The following is a 17991-nucleotide window of genomic DNA, read 5'->3' as shown; positions in this document are numbered from 1 at the left end:
ACACTGAGTCACTGGGCATATGTGACCTGCAGCTACAGCAAGGGTAAATGGTCATGTAGAATCCAACTTTACTGAACAACAAGGTTGCACAGAAACTCTACTGCAGAGGAGACAAATCAGGGCACTGATGGGATGGCCCAAAGATAAAGCTTCATGGATATGCACGATTAAATATTTGGTGCATCAACAGATCTACATAAAAACATAAGAAATAGGAATGCAGCTGTAGTCCATCCAGCCTCTGGGGCCTTCTCCACCACTCAGTACAATCATAAACGATCTTTCAACTTCAACACAATGTCCCCATTAGACTCAACTCCTTGAGAAACCAAAACTTATCTCAGCCTGAAATACACTCAATGATAGAACATCCACAATCCTCTGGGATAGCAATACCAAAGATTCACACTTACAGTGAAAACATATTTCATCATAATTCCAAAATAGTAGCTTCTTATCCTTATTCTAAATTCCAAGGCACAGGAAACAGCTGCTCACTGTCTACCCTGTCAAACCTTTTCACAATCTTGCACTTCTCAATGAGACAAGCCTTCTTCTAAATTCCAGACAGCAAAGGTCTAATTTACTTTATCTCTCAATATAGCACAGCTTTTTCATCCTAGGAACCAAAGTAGTGAATCTTCAATACACGTATATTATTCTTTAAATAGGTAGATCTAAACTGCACATAGTACTTTAGATGGGGTCTCACCAAAACACTATATACAATATAGCATGACTTCTTTATTGTTGTACTCCAATCTGCTTGCAATGAATGGCATTTTGTTATCTGCCTTTCTGATTGCTTGATGTATCTGTCTGCTGACTTTGCATCTCTTGTACGAGTACCCCAAAGGCTCTTAAGTTTCACACCTCTTTAAAATTCTGCTTTTCTATTTTTACTACCTAAGTGAATAATCTCTCACTATATGACGTTATTATTTTTTCTTTAAGCTATCTACATCTCTTTTCAGCAGCTTTGTGTCCTCCAACCAGCTTACATTCTCACCTAACTCTGTATCACCTGCACATGTGGATGCATTACTCTAAGTCTCTGTAACAAAGTCATTAATCTGGATTGTAAATAACTGAAGAGTGGAATAGAAGAGTTAGCATTTTTTAATGATATAACAGGTAGGTAGAGAGAGGTAGTTGGTGCAATATACTAGGATTTCCATAAAACATTCATAGTATTAAAAATGCTGATATGCAAGGTAGGGCTCAAGGAGTTGGGGTTAATTTATCAACATGAATAGAAGATTGGTTAAGAGACAGACAGCAGAGAGTAGGAATAAGTGAAGTATTTTCATTGTGGTAAACTGCAACTTGTGAAATGCCAGAAGGATCAGTGTCTGGCCCTCAGTTATTTACTCAGGCAGTAAAAATAGAAAAGTAGAAGGGCCACTGGACTCAAAACATTACCTCTGCTTTCTCTACACAGATGCTGCAAGACCTGTTGACTTCCTTCATCAATTTCTGTTTTTGTATCATTCGTATCATTTCAACATGTTAAGATGATGCACTTGCTGACTCTTTCTCCTCTCTGGGGAACTCACTACATAATTTACATCACTGAATTTCCTTATGATTTGATAAGGTCCAGTAATCCTTGCTTTTAATGGTTCCCAGAGACAGGCAACAACACTAACACCATCTCTCCTTCAACAAAAATTCAAACTTTAGCCTTTATATCTGCTCTAGTTTTCATTGTTTATTGAACTTCCTTCAATTATTTCTTAGCCAACTCATATACGTTGGTTAGTTTCTCTTGGAAATATAGGACATTGATTGAAAACTTTGTTTCTTTGCTTTGGTTTATTAACATTAATCAATTTAAAAAGTTCTCTTACTTCATGTCAATATATTTGTTCAAAAGGACTAAATCCTAAATTCTCTAGAATTTAGAAGGTTAAGAATGATCTAATTGAGGTCTTCAAGACATTACCAGGAAAAGACAGGGTAGATAAACTATTTCTGCTGATTGAAGATTCTAGAACTGTGGGGTGTAGCCTAAGAATTAGGGCCAGGCCACTCAGAAGAGATGTTAGAAAGCACTTCTGCATGCAAAGAATGTCGGAGGTTTGGATTGCTCTTTGTCAAATGGCAGCCAACGCTAATTCAATTGTTAAATTTAAATCTGAGATAGACAAATTTATGTTGAGCAATGATATCAAGGACTATGGGCTCAAAGCAGGCATCTGGTGTTAGTTCACAAATCTGCCATGATCTTATTTAATGGCAGAGTAGGCTCGTGGAGCTGAATCACCCACTCCGATTCCTCTGTTCATATAACATCCCTAAGGACAAACAGTAACAAAGGAATTCCCTTATCTGAATCAACAGGACAATCTTGACAATAACCTCTAATTTTTGTCTTCAAAGTTTGATGTCATCTTTTCAATACGTCTTGAAGTTGTCAGAATTATATAAAAGATCTGAATTGTTTAATTCTCAAACTAGTCATCAATTGTTTAAATATCTGTGACATAAAATTTTATTCCTGATCCGAATGTATTTCTTTGTGTAATCCTGTATCTACTAAAAAAAGTGAACTATGCTTTCCACAATCAGTTTTTCTGTAATTTTCCTTAAAGTTGATGGAAACATCCATTATCACTAAAAAAATACTGTCTTCCATTCATGATTTTAGATAGGGGTCCTCCACAATCTATTTCATAGACTCGTTTCCTTTCTAATTTTAAGGATCTGAGATCTAGTCATGACAGAATCAGGAAACAATCCAGGACATTTTCTGGTAACATTTCAATTTTTTAAAAACCTCTCCTGGTTGTTCTACCATCCTTGGTGAAGCTAGTATTCTCAAACCTGCCAGACCATTTCCCAGAATAAAATAGATTTCTTTGATAGGAATTTGTTTCACTATGCCAACCATCACTTCTCCATTTACCAAGTCAATTTTTAATCCAGCTCTGTATTATGAGACTAGATTTCAACCTCCATGAATGCCTCCAATTAATACTTCCTTCCTCATCAATCAATGCCTCTGGAACGTAAACAGCATCATCAGCCAGGATCAGTGACTGACTTGCTCCGGTGTCTTTCCATTGACATGTAACATTTTTCTCAAAAGTCTCATGTAAGTGTCACCTTGGATCTTTTCCAGTTTTTGAGTAAATAAGCACCAATTCCAATGGACTTCCGAACATCTTAATACCAACTTTCCCTCCTAGCTTTCTACATTCTATGCATTTGACTACAAGTTGACCGAACTTGAATTATCTTGACACGGTGGCAGTGATGTGCTCACGAGAATGCATGCCCAAATCTAATCTAGCTAACCTACCCAACTCATTCGAACGAGAAAGAATGAGTTGCAAATTAAGGGTTGACATTTAGGCATGCTGAAGACATGTTCACAGTGCAGGTTATGAGGGAGCAGCACAGCACTTAATTAAATTTCCTTGGTTGCTGGGATATGGAGGTCTTGGCATCATCACTTGAGCAGTCACTGATCTCTCCCAGGAAGGCAAGTTTCTCTCCTCACAGGGGGTGAGGTGACAAATATTGAATATCTCACCATTCACCTTGGCTCTCTCTGCCCTATTGTGGACTGTTTCTCTTATAATGAGACTAACAGAAGGATTGAATAAGATGAAAGTGGCTGGCACAGCTGTTGGTGATGGTGCAGGTTAAAATTCAGGGTAGGGATGGATGGGTAAATGACAGTGACTGAGGTAAGATACTGCATGCATTTGTGACTGGTAGACCATGAGCCTTGGTGGGTGCAATAGCAGAGTTGTAGTGTGTGTGTGAAGTTGCTGAGAGAAGATAGTGGCACTTACTCTGGCACAGGACAGAAGGTCATTAACCTTCTTCCTATACTGCTGGCGTTCCTCTGAACCATGGACACCACACTGACCATGGTGGCAACTTCAGACCAGGCTACAAGATCTGGTGTAGTGATCTCAACTCACAGTTCTGAGGGAAGAGGACAGCCCTACTCTCCATCAACCCTGTCCACCAGGACCTTTAAGGTGCCTGTTAGCAATGTGATATGTGAATATCTGTTGGCCACATATCCAGGGCAATTTTTCTCACACTGCAATTTCATATGACAGTTCATAGCTTACAGAATTTGACCTACAGCACAATAGGAATTTAAATGTGGTGCTGGTGGCATGAATCCCAGTAAGTCTCAGCAGCAGCAAGTATTCCTGCTGCTGCTAAACACAAGATATCACGGGTGGCATCACAGAGGTGTGTGCATACATATGTGGTGAACAGCAGAGAATTGCGTGAGGACCTGCTAGAGCTCAGAGAGAAACCCCCAATGGAACTCCTTGAAATTGACACTTAGCTGATTTTTGGTAAAATTCAGAACAGTTTCCTAGATACCAAAGGTAATCAACAAAGACTTAATGCTTTCACAATTCACAATCATATCTAGATCTCTTTCCTTATCCAATTCATACAATTGGGTTTTCTAGTTTTTAAATTAGTAAACAGTCAGGGTATAGGGTTTCATATTCATTGACACCACTGCAGCAAGCAGTTGAGGCCTCAGCTTAAAAGTTAATTGTAAAATTGCATTTCTTTTTAGCACAGCACTCCTTAGATGCTACATTGGAAGGTCAGCCTAGTTTGATTCACAGTACTTGGAATTAGATGAAAGACAGTGTTATCAACTGAGCAGAACTGTCCATTGTTCCAAAAGAGTTTCAGGTGATGAAGTCTCTGTTCTATGTTAATGATGGTGATGGTGATGGTCAAGAGAATCCTAACAACAGAAAAAAAGGAGCTACATCACGTCACCTTATCTTAACTAGATAATGCACTCAAAAAGTAAGTTTTACCTAAGTTTTAACAATGACAGGATTTGCTTTAATTTTTGCCTTTGCTTCATTCCAAATCAATCCCTTAGACATTAAAACCCACAATCATGGAATATTAATAGCACAATAACTTTCATCGCTCTAATAAGATTCTTCCATACTTGGGCAAATTAGCTGATTAGTTTATCATTAGACATCTTCCAGTACAATACAAGACCTATCCTACATAAGCCTTATTTAATACTTCTAGTTTGAAACCAGTAATTAGGAATTAAAATTAATCTGTGCAAGATCCCTTTCTTACCTAATATGTAAAGAAACCATCAAGGGAGGAAATGCTGGCTAATCTAGTAATGAGACAGAAATCAAACAGATAAGAGAAAGAAGTTTAGGGAAACATTCATGCGTAGTAAGATTAAGGTGAAGTTTGAGGAAGGACATAGTAAGACAAAGCTCAAAGTAGTAAATTGCAAAGGGGTGAGGAAGCTGATTTTAAGGGAATGAAAATGGATCTACTAAAAATAAACTAGAAAAGATTACTGACCAAGGAAATAGAACAGCAATGGGAAACATTTAAAATGAAGCTCAATAGAGCTATGGGAGAAATATATTCCACTAAAAAGCATGAATAACTTGTCATTAATGGCATACTATGGATGAGTAAAGAAATCAAACACACTGAAATTAAAGGAGAAGGCATACACCAAGTACACTGGGCCCCAAGGAGTGGTTGATAATAAGGAATATGAAAAGATTTGGAAATAAGTAAATTAAACAATTAGGAAGGCAAAGAGGAACGGAAGAGGAATTAAATCATCAAATATAAAAAGAAACAAACAGTGTAGAATTCTGCAAGCAAAAGAAATTTAGGTTAGGAATTATGCAAGAAAAAGATACACATGAAAAAGTTCACAATTAATAACAGCAAAATTAAAGAAACTTTAAATCATTATGTTGTCTCAGTACCTACCAACAGAACTACAAAGAACAACAACAGCAAAAAGCTATCTACAGCAAAAACACAAAAATCAGCCACTGAATGGCTCAACAGGTTCGAAGAACTAAATGACCTATTCTTCTTCCTTGATCCTACTTTCTAACTCCAAAGAGGTCACAGAAAAAGTGGAATCAAAGATTAGCAGGTCAAACACTAATTAAACAATAGGCTGCTTTAGAAAAGGAGATGTTTCAGGTTGAGTTAAGGTTCATTCACATGAGGGGGATTAGCAGGGTAACCCAAAGCCAGAGCTCACAGGATAATGAAGGAGACAATAAAACAAATTGAAAACGGGTTATGGATGTCAGATATCAGGTTGAAAGTGCAATTTAAGGGGAGATAATAGCATAGTGGTAATGTTATTGGTCTAGGAATCCAGAGACCTAGGCTAATGCACTGGGGACATAAGTTTAAATTCCAACATGGTAAACTGGTGTTACTTAAATTCAACTAATAAATTTTGAATATAAATCTAATATCAGTTATAGTGCCATCAGCTGTCAGAAAAACCCATCTGATTCACTCATGGTCTTTCAGAAGGGAAATCTGTCAACCTCACCTAAGACCATAAGATATAGGTGCAGAATCAGGCCATTTGGCCCATCAAGTCTGTTCTGTCATTCGATCATGACTGATATGTTTCTCCTGCCTTCTCCTCATAACCCTTGTTCCCCTTAGTAATCAAGAACCTATCTATCTCTGTCTTAAAGACATTCAGTGGCGTGGCCTCCACAGCCTTCTGCAGCAATGAGTTCCTTTAGATTCACTGGCCTGTGTGACTTCAGATGCACAGTGATATGGTTAACTCTTACCTGTCCTCTAAAATGGCCTAGTTAGCCACTCAGTTATGGATAGGCAACAAATGCTGACTTCGCCAGTAACATCCACATTCCACAAAAGAATAAAGAAAAAAGAACCAAGTTAACGTGGTTAGGAAACAGATTAATTCAGTATAAGGAGTTTTATTTGAAAGTTCCAGACCAAAAATGTTCGGTTAGAACCCTAAAGGGATTATTTGAAGATTAGAAAGTTGAAGTAAAAATAAATGCCCAAAGTGAAGATTGCCTGGATCATAAACACGAGCATGGACCAGTTGAGCATGTTGTAAAAAAGGCACTTAGAACATTTTATTTTAAAAACAAGGATGAAATGTACATACAAACTCTTTAGAGAATTATTTTGGAAAATATTACAGCAAATAATACTTTGCATTCAATTTGAGACTTCTTTTCAAATATTCAGTTGATATCAGTTTCATATATCTTGTTTTTCTTACACCTTATTCTGTTCATGCTGGTCATATGTATCCACTTTAACAAATCCTGGCAGCAAAGAATAAATGTCACTATTAACCTACTGTTACCATTACTAAAGAAAATTCTGGAGATCCAAAATTTAGCATTTAAATGAAAGCTCTTTCTTAGCATACTATACTAGGTTAATTTGCATTAAATGGTGTACCCTTGAACTTTCTCTTTATTTATGGCATTCTGAATTGGTAGGATACACATTTTTAAGGTCTTCTTAAAGTAACCTTGGTTGGAGCCATAGGCAAAGGAAGTGGGGGCTCACACAATCTGATGAGCCCCTTGCATCGAAAGCTTTGTAACTAGTTGAGGAAGATATGGCCAAAGCATGTGGCTTCAGAGAAGTGCCAGAGACCAGATACTTACTTAGGAAGAGATGACCCTGTGGTCATGGCAATCAGGAACTTCATCCAAATGCACAAGGAGAAGCAGCAGAGGCATACAGGCATATAGGGCATAACGGCCCTCAATGCCCAGAAGGTCCACTGGTGCAGAGTATTGTGATCATTTGTCTGGCTCCATGGACAAGTTGGTGACTGCTATGGAAAGCCACGTCCAGGACCCTCAGGGGTGCTGAAAAGGGGCTCACTTGCACTTGATCATCTCAGTAATTGGCTCCCAGGACCAAAGGCATGGCAACAGGAGAACAGGGGAACTTGACCCCAGTGTAGGTACCCTGTCCTCACAGGAGATAGGGCAGTGCCAGAAGGCACCCAGCAGGAGATGGAACCAAACACTCAGAACACTGAAGAGATGGCCGAGCCCTCCACCCCATCCTTCCTTTCCCCTTTCTCCCCCATTTAAAGTTCAACTTGCATCTGGCAAGACTATCCTTAGCATATCTGGCTCATCTACACACATGCACCTCTAGGTTCACCCTTCCAAACCTTCAGAATCAATAGGCTCCATATCAGAGCAGATTCCCTCCACCCCAGCAGCGGAACCAGGGAGTCTGCTCTGAGATGGTAGTGGGAGGGAGAGAAAGAAGAAAATATATTCAGGGCATTTTGGTTGCACAGGTAAAAGGCTTGTATTGAAAATAGAACTGCATATGTGTAAGGTATTTCCACACATGAGCATTAATGAATGGAGGTCTGTGTAGACATCTGCAAGCAGGGAGAACATTGCAAACGCATGGCATTGGATGTCCTGACACCTTTCGCCCCCCTGCCTCAACATCCCTAATGCTTGGCTTCCTCTATGTGCAAAGATATAACTGTCAAAGATCTGTCCAGCAATGGCTGTAGCCAGGAAGGTGCCACGTACAGAGAGGATAATCGCTGTAGGATGGCTAGGGTGCAGCCTCCATACCTGTGGGCTATCCCTTTCATGGCCCTGTGACCTATGTTGGTCTCCTTTGAAAACCCTACGAGCAGTTGTTGGTACAGCCCCCCTCCCTCAATGGTTGAGTCATTTATCCCATTCACACTGAGTGTGGTTACAGCCATTTTCTTCCATGCGCATTTTTGATTCTAGCTCAATGGGAGGAGAACCTATGCACCCCTCTGCCAGTAGCTTCAAGCCTCGTCACAAGCCAGTCAGTGAGTTGCCAAGTATACACATCTCTATCCTAACAGCCCATCCCACAACTCCATGAATTCACACTTTCTAATGTCCCCACCCTGCCCATCTACATTCACCTACATCTGCCTACTCTTCCCAACCAGAATCTAGAAAAAAAAATCACACATCTAAAGTGGTCATTCACAGCTTCCTCCCAGCATTTGATGCAAGAATGCTTTTGACTGTGGACAATAACCCCTCTTGCATTACATCCTTTCCAGCCATGCCTACCTGTTTCATTCTCTTTGAAATCCTGCTGCCCCTTCACAATTAGCTATGAAGAAAGGTTGGATAGACGGTGTTTGTTTTCACTGGAACATAGCGGGTTGAGGGGTGACGTTGTAGAAGTTTATAAGGTTGTGAATGGTACAGATTGTGTGGAAAGTATGAGGTTTTTTCCCCAGGGTGGATGGGTCAATTACTACAGGACACGGGTTCAAGGTGCAGGGTAGGGGGCGATTTAAAAGAGATGTGCAAGACAAGCTTTTCCACACAAAGGGTGACAAGTGCCTGGAACGCGCTGCCATAGGTGGTGTTGGAAGATAGCAGCATTCAAGAAGCACCTGGACCAATACATGAAGAGGAAGGGAATACAGGATACTGTAAGTGAAGTGAAGCCAACATTAACACAGCAATATGCCTCTCCCTCACCAACACAACATATATTATTTATGTCACATCTTTGGACCAATAAGTCACATTTTCAGATAGATGTCCTGATGTTTTATTTGCTGTTGTCACTGACTGAGATAATGAACTTGCAATTTTATCCACCGAAATGCTCAGACCTCATTAATACTTTATCCTCTCAAGTATACTGCTTTTTAATAAGTAATCCATAATTTGTTTCTTCTACTAAAATCAGATAGCTACATTTGCAACAAACTGCATTTTGCCTTTCTCATCCCTTTGACTTAGCTTGTCCACATTCCTTCGGATGGTTGCATATTGATTAGCATCAACTAGTTTGGCATCATTTGCTATCTTGCATACATAGGACAATACACTTGCTTCTAAACACATTTCAAAAAGTTGTGATTTATAGTTGGTGGTGGTCCTAAAACTGGCCACTAGTTTCCACTCTGACACTTATTCACGTGAATGTACATTTGCTCTTTGCCGTTCACCTACATCATTGTCTATTCCGTAGGCATGAACTTCGTCAGTTATTCTGCTACATGGAGCAGCACCTCTTTTTTGTTCTCTTTATACCTGAAGTATCATAGAATATTTTTGTTAGGGATCCCCACGACCGAGCAGCATAAAGTAGCCGACGACTGTCCTTCACAAGCTTTGCAGAACATGACTGACAGAAGTTGGAGAGTGTGGGGAAACCCTGCCTAATGTAGTCTCAGCAAGTAAAACAATAGCCAGTCTGTGTTAAACATGATGCAAGGTACAGCTGCAAATGCCAACACCAGATAAGAACATTTCACAATAATTAATTGTTTTTTCTTGAATTATTTACAATATTAAGAGTAGGTTCTAGTTGAAGATTCTTCAGATAATCACTGAGATAGATTTCAAAGTAGTTATGGATGCACATGTATACAAAAATCACTAAAAATGTCAGAGGAAAAGATTCAAATAAAATTATAAGGGAAAACCAGTCTTAGGTAGTTAAAGCAGTCCCCATATCATTAAAACGAGAATTGAATCATAGGTACAAAGACTAGCAGATGTTGGAATGTGGGTTGAATGGACATATTGTAAGACTTTCAAGGATAAACATAGAGGTGCATAGTAAAAACAGTAAGAAATAACTTGTCCACAACTCATTAGCTAAAGAATGCTAACAGTAGGTGTAAACATAAAACTTTAAATGTAACTAACTTTATAGTAGAATTAGTATTATGAATTTTATAGCAGTGTGTAAGAACTAGCTTCTTTTGTATCTCCTGTGATTAGGGTATTGGGAAATATGAAATGAATAACAGAATTTGAGCAGTCCTTAGAGATAAGCAAGACTGGGACATGTCCGAGGCAGTATAACTGTTGACTGTGCAATGTGAATTAATGGGCTGCATTGTAAGATCCCAAGGCCTGATGATTACAATCTCTGGTAAACATTGTGAGATGATGGGGAGCCTAGGGCTGTCCACAGCAGTGTCCATTATTGATTAGGTATTTCACAAGATTGTATTATAGATGAGGGGGGGGAAGGAACAATGACAACATTGCTTGTAATTACTGTAACATGAAATATATAAAGATACTGTATCCCACTGGGAAAATTGGAGCATCACTGACTTCTCTCCTGATCTGAGCCAAAGATTAAGGGGGCTATTGAGCCCTCACATCAAGGCCAGATTCAGGGTAGTTTCTGGCCTCTCCCTGTATGTCACCGGTGAAAGCTTGAATAAACTACCACGTGCCCAAAGTCTGTTCTTTCCTGAAATTTATTGCCTTAGAATGATTCATTCCTACAATTTTTATTTGACAAAAACATTTTTTCCAAACGTTCAATATAATTAAAAGTCAGTTCACCTTCCTTCTCAGTCACATGTGTGTGGTTAGAATTTGTAATCTTGGGTTGACACTCAGCCACTTTTACAGCCACTGCACGACAAACAGCTCCGATCTTTCTCTCAAGAGAGCGAACACCTGCCTCCCTGGTATATCTGGAAAGCATAATATCTTTTAAATATATAATATTTTTGAAACAGCATACTCAAAACCATCCATTATAAATTACGAACAGAAAACAAAAGATATTATGTGGCTTATTAACATAGGTAAAACTATTCCAAATATTATATAACTGTCATTTGGTCTTTACTCCTGATCAAACTAATCCATGATTAGCCCATCTCCACCTTGCATAAGAAATTTATAAGCACCAAAGTTGTGATCAGAATGAGAAAGCCTATATTTAAATGGCCCCGCTGACAACAATGTGAAAATAAGAGTTGAGCCTCACAAAAAAAACCAAAAAATTTCTGGAGTGGCTTGAAGGACAAAGGGCAGCAGATATATGGAAGCATCACCTTTTTTTTTAAATTCATTCACGGGATGAGGGACGTCGCTGGCTAGGCAGCATTTATTTCCCATCCCTAATTGCCCAGAGGGCAGTTAAGAGTCAACCACATTGCTGTGGGTCTGGAGTCACACGTCGGCCAGACCAGGTAAGGATATTAGTGAACCAGAGATAGTAGGAACTGCAGATGCTGGAGAATCCGAGACAACAAGGTGCAGGGCTGGATGAACACAGCAGGCCAAGCAGCATCATAGGAGCAGAAAGGCTGATGTTTCGGGCCTAGACCCTTCATCAGAAAAGGGGGAGGGGAAGGGGGTTCTGAAATAAATAGGGAGAGAGTGGGAGGCGGATAGAAGATGGATAGAGGAGAGGATAGGTGGAGAGGAAACAAACAGGTCGAAGAGGCGGGGATGGAGCCAGTAAAGGTGAGTGTACGTGGGGAGTTAGGGAGGGGATAGGTCAGTCCAGGGAGGACGGACAGGTCAAGGGGGCGGGATGAGGTTAGTCGGTAGGAGATGGGGGTGCGGCTTGAGGTGGGGGGAGGGGATAGGTGGGAGGAAGAACAGGTTAGGGAGGCGGGGACGAGCTGGACTGGTTTTGGGATGCGGTTTTTTTTTGGGAGATTTTGAAACTTGTGAAATCCACATTGATACAATTGGGCTGCAGGGTTCCCAAGCGGAATATGAGTTGCTGTTCCTGCAACCTTCTGGTGGCATCATTGTGGCACTGCAGGAGGCCCAGGATGGACATGTCATTTGAGGATTGGGAGGGGGAGTTGAAATGGTTCGCGACCGGGAACTGCAGTTGTTTATTGCGAACCGAGCGTAGGTGTTCTGCAAAGCGGTCCCAGCCTCCGCTTGGTTTCCCCGATGTAGAGGTAGCCACACCGGGTACAGCAGACGCAGTATACCACATTGGCAGATGTGCAGGTGAACATCTGCTTGATGTGGAAAGTCTTCTTGGGGCCTGGGATGGGGGAAGAGGGAGGAGGTATGGGGGCAGGTGTAGCACTTCCTGCGGTTGCAGGGAAAAATGCTGGGTGTGGTGGGGCTGGAGGGGAGTGTGGAGCGGACAAGGGAGTCATGGAGAGAGTGGTCCTTCCGGAAAGCAGATAAGGGTGGGGAGGGAAAGAGGTCTTTGGTGGTGGGGTCGGATTGCAGATGGCAAAAGTGTCGGAGGATGATGCGTTGGATCCGGAGTTTGGTGGGGTGGTACGTGAGGACGAGGGGGATTTTTTTTGGTTCTTACTGCGTGGACAGGGTGTGAGGGATGAGTTGTGGGAGATACGGTTGAGGGTGTTCTCGACCACTGAGGGGGGGGTCCTTGAAAAACGAGGACAACTAAAATGTACGGGAGTGGAATGCCTCATCCTGGGAGCAGATGTGGCGGAGGTGAAGGAATTGGGAATAGGGGATAGCAGGAAAGTGGGTGGGAGAAGGAGTATTCTAGGTAGCTATGGGAGTCGGTGGGCTTGAAATGAATATCTGTTTCTAGGTGGTTGCCCGATATGGAGACAGAGGTCCAGGAAGGGGAGAGAGGTATTAGAGATGGTCCAAGTGAACTTAAGGTTGGGGTAGAAGGTGTTGGTGAAGTGGATGAACTGTTCGAGCTCCTCGTGGGAGCACGAGGCGGCGCCGATACAGTCATCAATGTAACGGAGGAAGAGGTGGGGTTTAGGGCCGGTGTAGGTACGGAAGAGGGATTGTTCCACGTAACCTACAAAAGAGGCAGGCGTAGCTTGGGCCCATGCGGGTACCCATGGCCACCCCCTTTGTCTGTAGGAAGTGGGAGGAATTGAAAGAGAAGTTGTTGAGGGTGAGGACGAGTTCGGCTAAGCGGATGAGGGTGTCAGTGGAGGGGGACTGGTCGGGCCTGCAGGACAGGAAGAAGCAGAGGGCCTTTAGGCCATCTGCATGGGGAAAGCAGGTGTAGAGGGACTGGACGTCCATGGTAAAGATGAGGTGTTGGGAACCAGGGAATTGGAAGTTCTGGAGAAGGTGGAGGGCGTGGGTGGTGTCACGGACATTGGTAGGGAGTTCCTGGACCAAGGGGGAGAAAATGGAGTCCAGATAGTTGGAGATCAGTTCGGTGGGGCAGGAGCAGGTGGAGACAATGGGTCGACCTGGGCATTCAGGTTTGTGGATTTTGGGAAGGAGATAGAAGGGGGCAGTGCGGGGTTGGGGAACGATGAGGTTGGAGGCCGTGGGTGGGAGGTCACCTGAGGTGATGAGGTTGTGGATGGTTTGGTGCTCAGGGGTGGGGTCATGATCAAGGGGGCGGTAGGAACCAGATGGGTTTTTCCAACAATCGACAATGGATTCACGGTCATTGTTAGACGATTAATTCTAGATATTTATTGAATTCAAATTCCACTATCTGCAATGTCAGGATTCGAACCCAGGTCCCCAGAACATTATCTGGGTCTCTGGATTAACAGTCCAGCAATAATACCACTCGGCCCCCACCTCCCATGCAAGTTATCCTCCAAGCCACACACTATCCTGACATGGAACTACACTGATTATTTGGATTCAATGGCAATCTCCTTCTCCTAACAGTACCATTCACAACTGGATGTGAAAGATATTTAGTTCAGATCCACTGGTTATGGGATTGCTCAGCCCTGACTTTTGCCTGCTGTTTGACATACAAGTAGTGCTCTGTTGTAGCTTCAGTAGGCTGACACCTTATTTTTTAGGTATACCATGTGATGCACTTGACATGGCCTCCTGCAGTTTTCATTGAACTAAGGTTGATATCTTGGCTTGATAGAATGGAGTACATGTAGAACATGAAGTTACAGTTTGTGGTCAAATACAATTCTGCTGCTGGTGGTCCATAGCACCTCATGAATGCCCAGTTTTGAGTTCCTAGGTCTGTTAGAAGTTGGTCCTATTCTGCTGCTGGTGCCACAAAGCTGAATGGAGGGTATCCTTAATGGGAACATGGCACCATCTCCACGACATGGACAGTTGAATCTGTGACGGGTAGAATGGCGAGTGCAAGGTCAAGTAGGTTTTCCCTCAGTGACTACCTCATCATCTGCTGCAGGTGCAGTCTAGCCACCATGTTCTTTAGGAGTCAGCCAACTCGGTCAGTTGTGATGCTACAGAGCCACTCTTGATGAACATTCAAGTCCCCCACCCAGAGTACATTCTGCGCCCTGGCCATCCTCAGGTCTTCAACATGAAGGAGTACTGATAATCAGTTTTTCTGGAGGCACGGGTGGATGGGACAGCATGAAGAATCACTTGTTGATGAATCCAAAGGGTCCTCCCTCCACACAATACACCACTATTCCATCACCTCTGATGGGTTTGTCTTGCCTATGAGACAATACAGCCCTTTGGTTGGTGATAAGTGTCTAGCGTATCGTCTGTAAGTCCATGAATATGACTGTCAGGATGTGACCGAACTCATCGCTGGAAAAGTTCTCCCACAAGCTTCCAGATGTTAGTCAGGAGAATATTGCAGGGGCGACAGGGCTGTGTTTGATGTTGTTGATTCAGGTTGTCTGAGTTGATGCTGGGGAATCCAGCACTTTCATTCCACTTTCATTCTTCCTTTTTGATATATTTAAATGATTCAGATATTAGGATACAGTATAAAATTTCAAAATTTGCCAGTGATAGCAATTTGAAGGTGTGGCAAAAAGCGAAGTGATACCAACTGACTACAACAGGACATATATACAAAATAGGCAAACTAGTAACATAGAATTTAATGCAGAGAAGCGAGAGTGTGATGCATTTTGGAAGGAGGAATAGAGATTGGCAATATATACATGCAATGATACAGTTACGAAAGTCAGCAGAAACAGATGGATCTGGGGGTTTCATATGCACAAAACTTTTGAAGGTGGCAAGACATATTGACAGAGCAGCTGGAAAAGCAGATGGGATTTTGCGATTTGTAAATAGACATTGAGAACAAAAGCAGGGAAGTCATATAGAATTTTCATAAAACTCTGGGTAGGCAACAACTAGAGTATAGTGTCTAATTCCAATTCTGGTCACCATTACTTAGGACAATTGTGAACATATTTGTGGCGGGGGGGTGCAGAGGAAAGTTATCAGAATGGTCTCACAGCTGAAGAAACTTAGCTACAAGGAGAAGCTAGGGTTGTTTTCATCTGAGACTAGAAGATCTGATAGAGGTGGTTAAGACGATGGCAGGTTTGGGTAGACAAAGAAAAGCTGTTCTCATTTGCCAGTTATACAAGGCAAAAGACACAGTGGGGTTAATGTAAAAGACCATTTTTGTTCACACAGTAAGTGTGAACAATCCAAAAATGACTGACTTTGAGGGTGGCCAAAGCAGAAACGGATCAACTATTTTGAAGTGTAATTGGATGGACACATGAGCAAAATAAATTTGCAAGGCTATAGGATAGAGCACGGCAATGGAACGGACTAGATTGCTCTACCAAGCATCAGAATGGTCTCACTGAGCCATATGGCATCTTTCTGTGCTATATTGACTGCCATGGGCAGAATTTTATCACTCCCAGCTTGGCATTAATTGAGGGTGGAAAGTCAGGAAAACAGTACAGAGCTGGATTGAAATGGTTCTCTGACATGTTGCCAGGGAAGTCTTCATAGTGCAGGCAGGATTGCATATCAATTGTCCACAGCAAGAAACATCCTCAGTGTGGGAATGAATCAGGAAAATTGTCTTGGTGTGGATTCAAGATGTTTTTCAAGATATTTACAGCCCCAGTTGGAAGTTACGTACAGGGTTAGTCAGTATTTTGCCAGCTGCCAAAGACTACTGCCGGCACTCAAAAAAGACACGACCTGAAAGGAGCTGCCAAAATGCTGTAGGCTGTAGAAACCTCAAAACTGGAGGGCATGGCTGCATGGCCCTTTTCAAACTTTTTTCCCAATCACTCCATGGGTACCTCCATTTAGAAATGGGTGATAATTGCTGGCTAATCAGTGAACCTACATTCCATGAACAAACAGGAATTTAAAAAAAAATCCTTTCCTTCTTGCCTGGTGACAGCTTTTAAGATCCTGCCATTTGCTTGTATTTTATCTAGAAATGCTTTTTCTGTTTCCATGGCTGTCTAATTTTACTCCTTTTGACACATACCATAAAACTTCTGTCATTTAATCTTTCCTGCCTTCCCGCCTCTTCACAAATCTTTCCTTTAGTTCTTCTTCCGAACCACTCTTCTTCCAATTGCTCATATTGCATTTCTAACTTCTCCCAATTCTGACAAAATGAAAAAGACCTGAAATATTAGTCCTGTTTCTGTCTCTAGAGATGCGAGCTGACCTGCTTAGTGTTTCTAGAATTTTCTGTTTTTATCTCAGTATCTTGCATGTAGGTCACACTTTTGTACATAGGTAATATGTCCATTTTGAAGCATGATCATGCCAAATGTGGTTTGACTACTGCCTTATCATGGGTTTTGTGGAATTGTCTTTCAGGATTATGGTTACGTATTCCAATATTTTATCCACTTTTTCATTCTTTTCCTTCATGACTGTCAGAACAATGAAAATTATGAGTACAGGAGCATAGCATACTGATAGTCGGGTTACTAAAAGGTGGAAGTTTACATTAGGCTGTACAGAAAGAAAACAAATTTGGTTTTATATTCAAAAGGAATAGCAGATTCTGTTGAATTAGTACAATTTGTCAAGTCAGTTTTTGGGAACTTCTTCACATGAAGGATATGAAAACAACAGAAAAGTTGCAATATTGATCCGCGAGGATGTTATCGGACATTAGGAATTTCAAATATGAAGTTAGGCTTGAATAACAGTGAAATGATCACAAAAGACAAATTTGAGATTATCAAAATAATTGAAAGTGGAGATTAGAAGAAATGTCTTTACAGTGCACGTGTTTGCAATATACTTTTTTTTGTGAACCAGCACAGATTTTATGAGCTAAATAGCCTATTTCTATTCTGTAGCATTCCATGATCCAACAAATCCAAAATGTTAAGCCTCCTTACACTAATTATATTACAGCAAATGTTTTATTAACTGGAACCTATGGGACCAGGAGTGTGCCAGAGGATCTAATATTCTGGATAATCAAGAGGTATGTATAACCACAGTAAATAATGGCCAATTGAAGTTTCAAGACATCAACATCCCTCAAAAATTCTACGCAAAATGTAACACCTTCTAAAATCAATGTAAAAACACACAGTAAGCAACAAGAACATAATGCAGGGGTACACACATCACTGTTATAATGTGTTTACAACATAAATATTCAGACATCATGGTAAATCATGGTATTTGAGGTATAAGTTTTTGCCGGTTTATCTAGAGGACTGGTTAAAACAAAGTTTGCTATATTGCAGGACAACAAGGTGCAGAGCGGGATGAACAC

At 41.2% G+C, this 17991-nt stretch overlaps 1 protein-coding gene across 1 annotated transcript in view; it reads right to left on the bottom strand.

The window, feature by feature from the left end:
• lonp2 (lon peptidase 2, peroxisomal) overlaps positions 1-17991 on the bottom strand; it is an 80432-nt gene that overhangs the window by 17419 nt on the left and 45022 nt on the right. The window contains exon 11 of the mRNA XM_048605642.1: positions 11148-11281. Within this exon, the coding sequence (XP_048461599.1) occupies positions 11148-11281 (134 nt within the window). The remainder of the gene's footprint in view (positions 1-11147; positions 11282-17991) is intronic.

This window comes from Rhincodon typus, chromosome 15 (assembly GCF_021869965.1).
Source record: "Rhincodon typus isolate 14 chromosome 15, sRhiTyp1.1, whole genome shotgun sequence".
Classification (NCBI taxonomy): Eukaryota; Metazoa; Chordata; class Chondrichthyes; order Orectolobiformes; family Rhincodontidae; genus Rhincodon; species Rhincodon typus.
The sequence above is the reverse complement of the archived record's forward strand: the minus strand, read 5'-3'. Positions and strand labels throughout refer to the sequence as shown.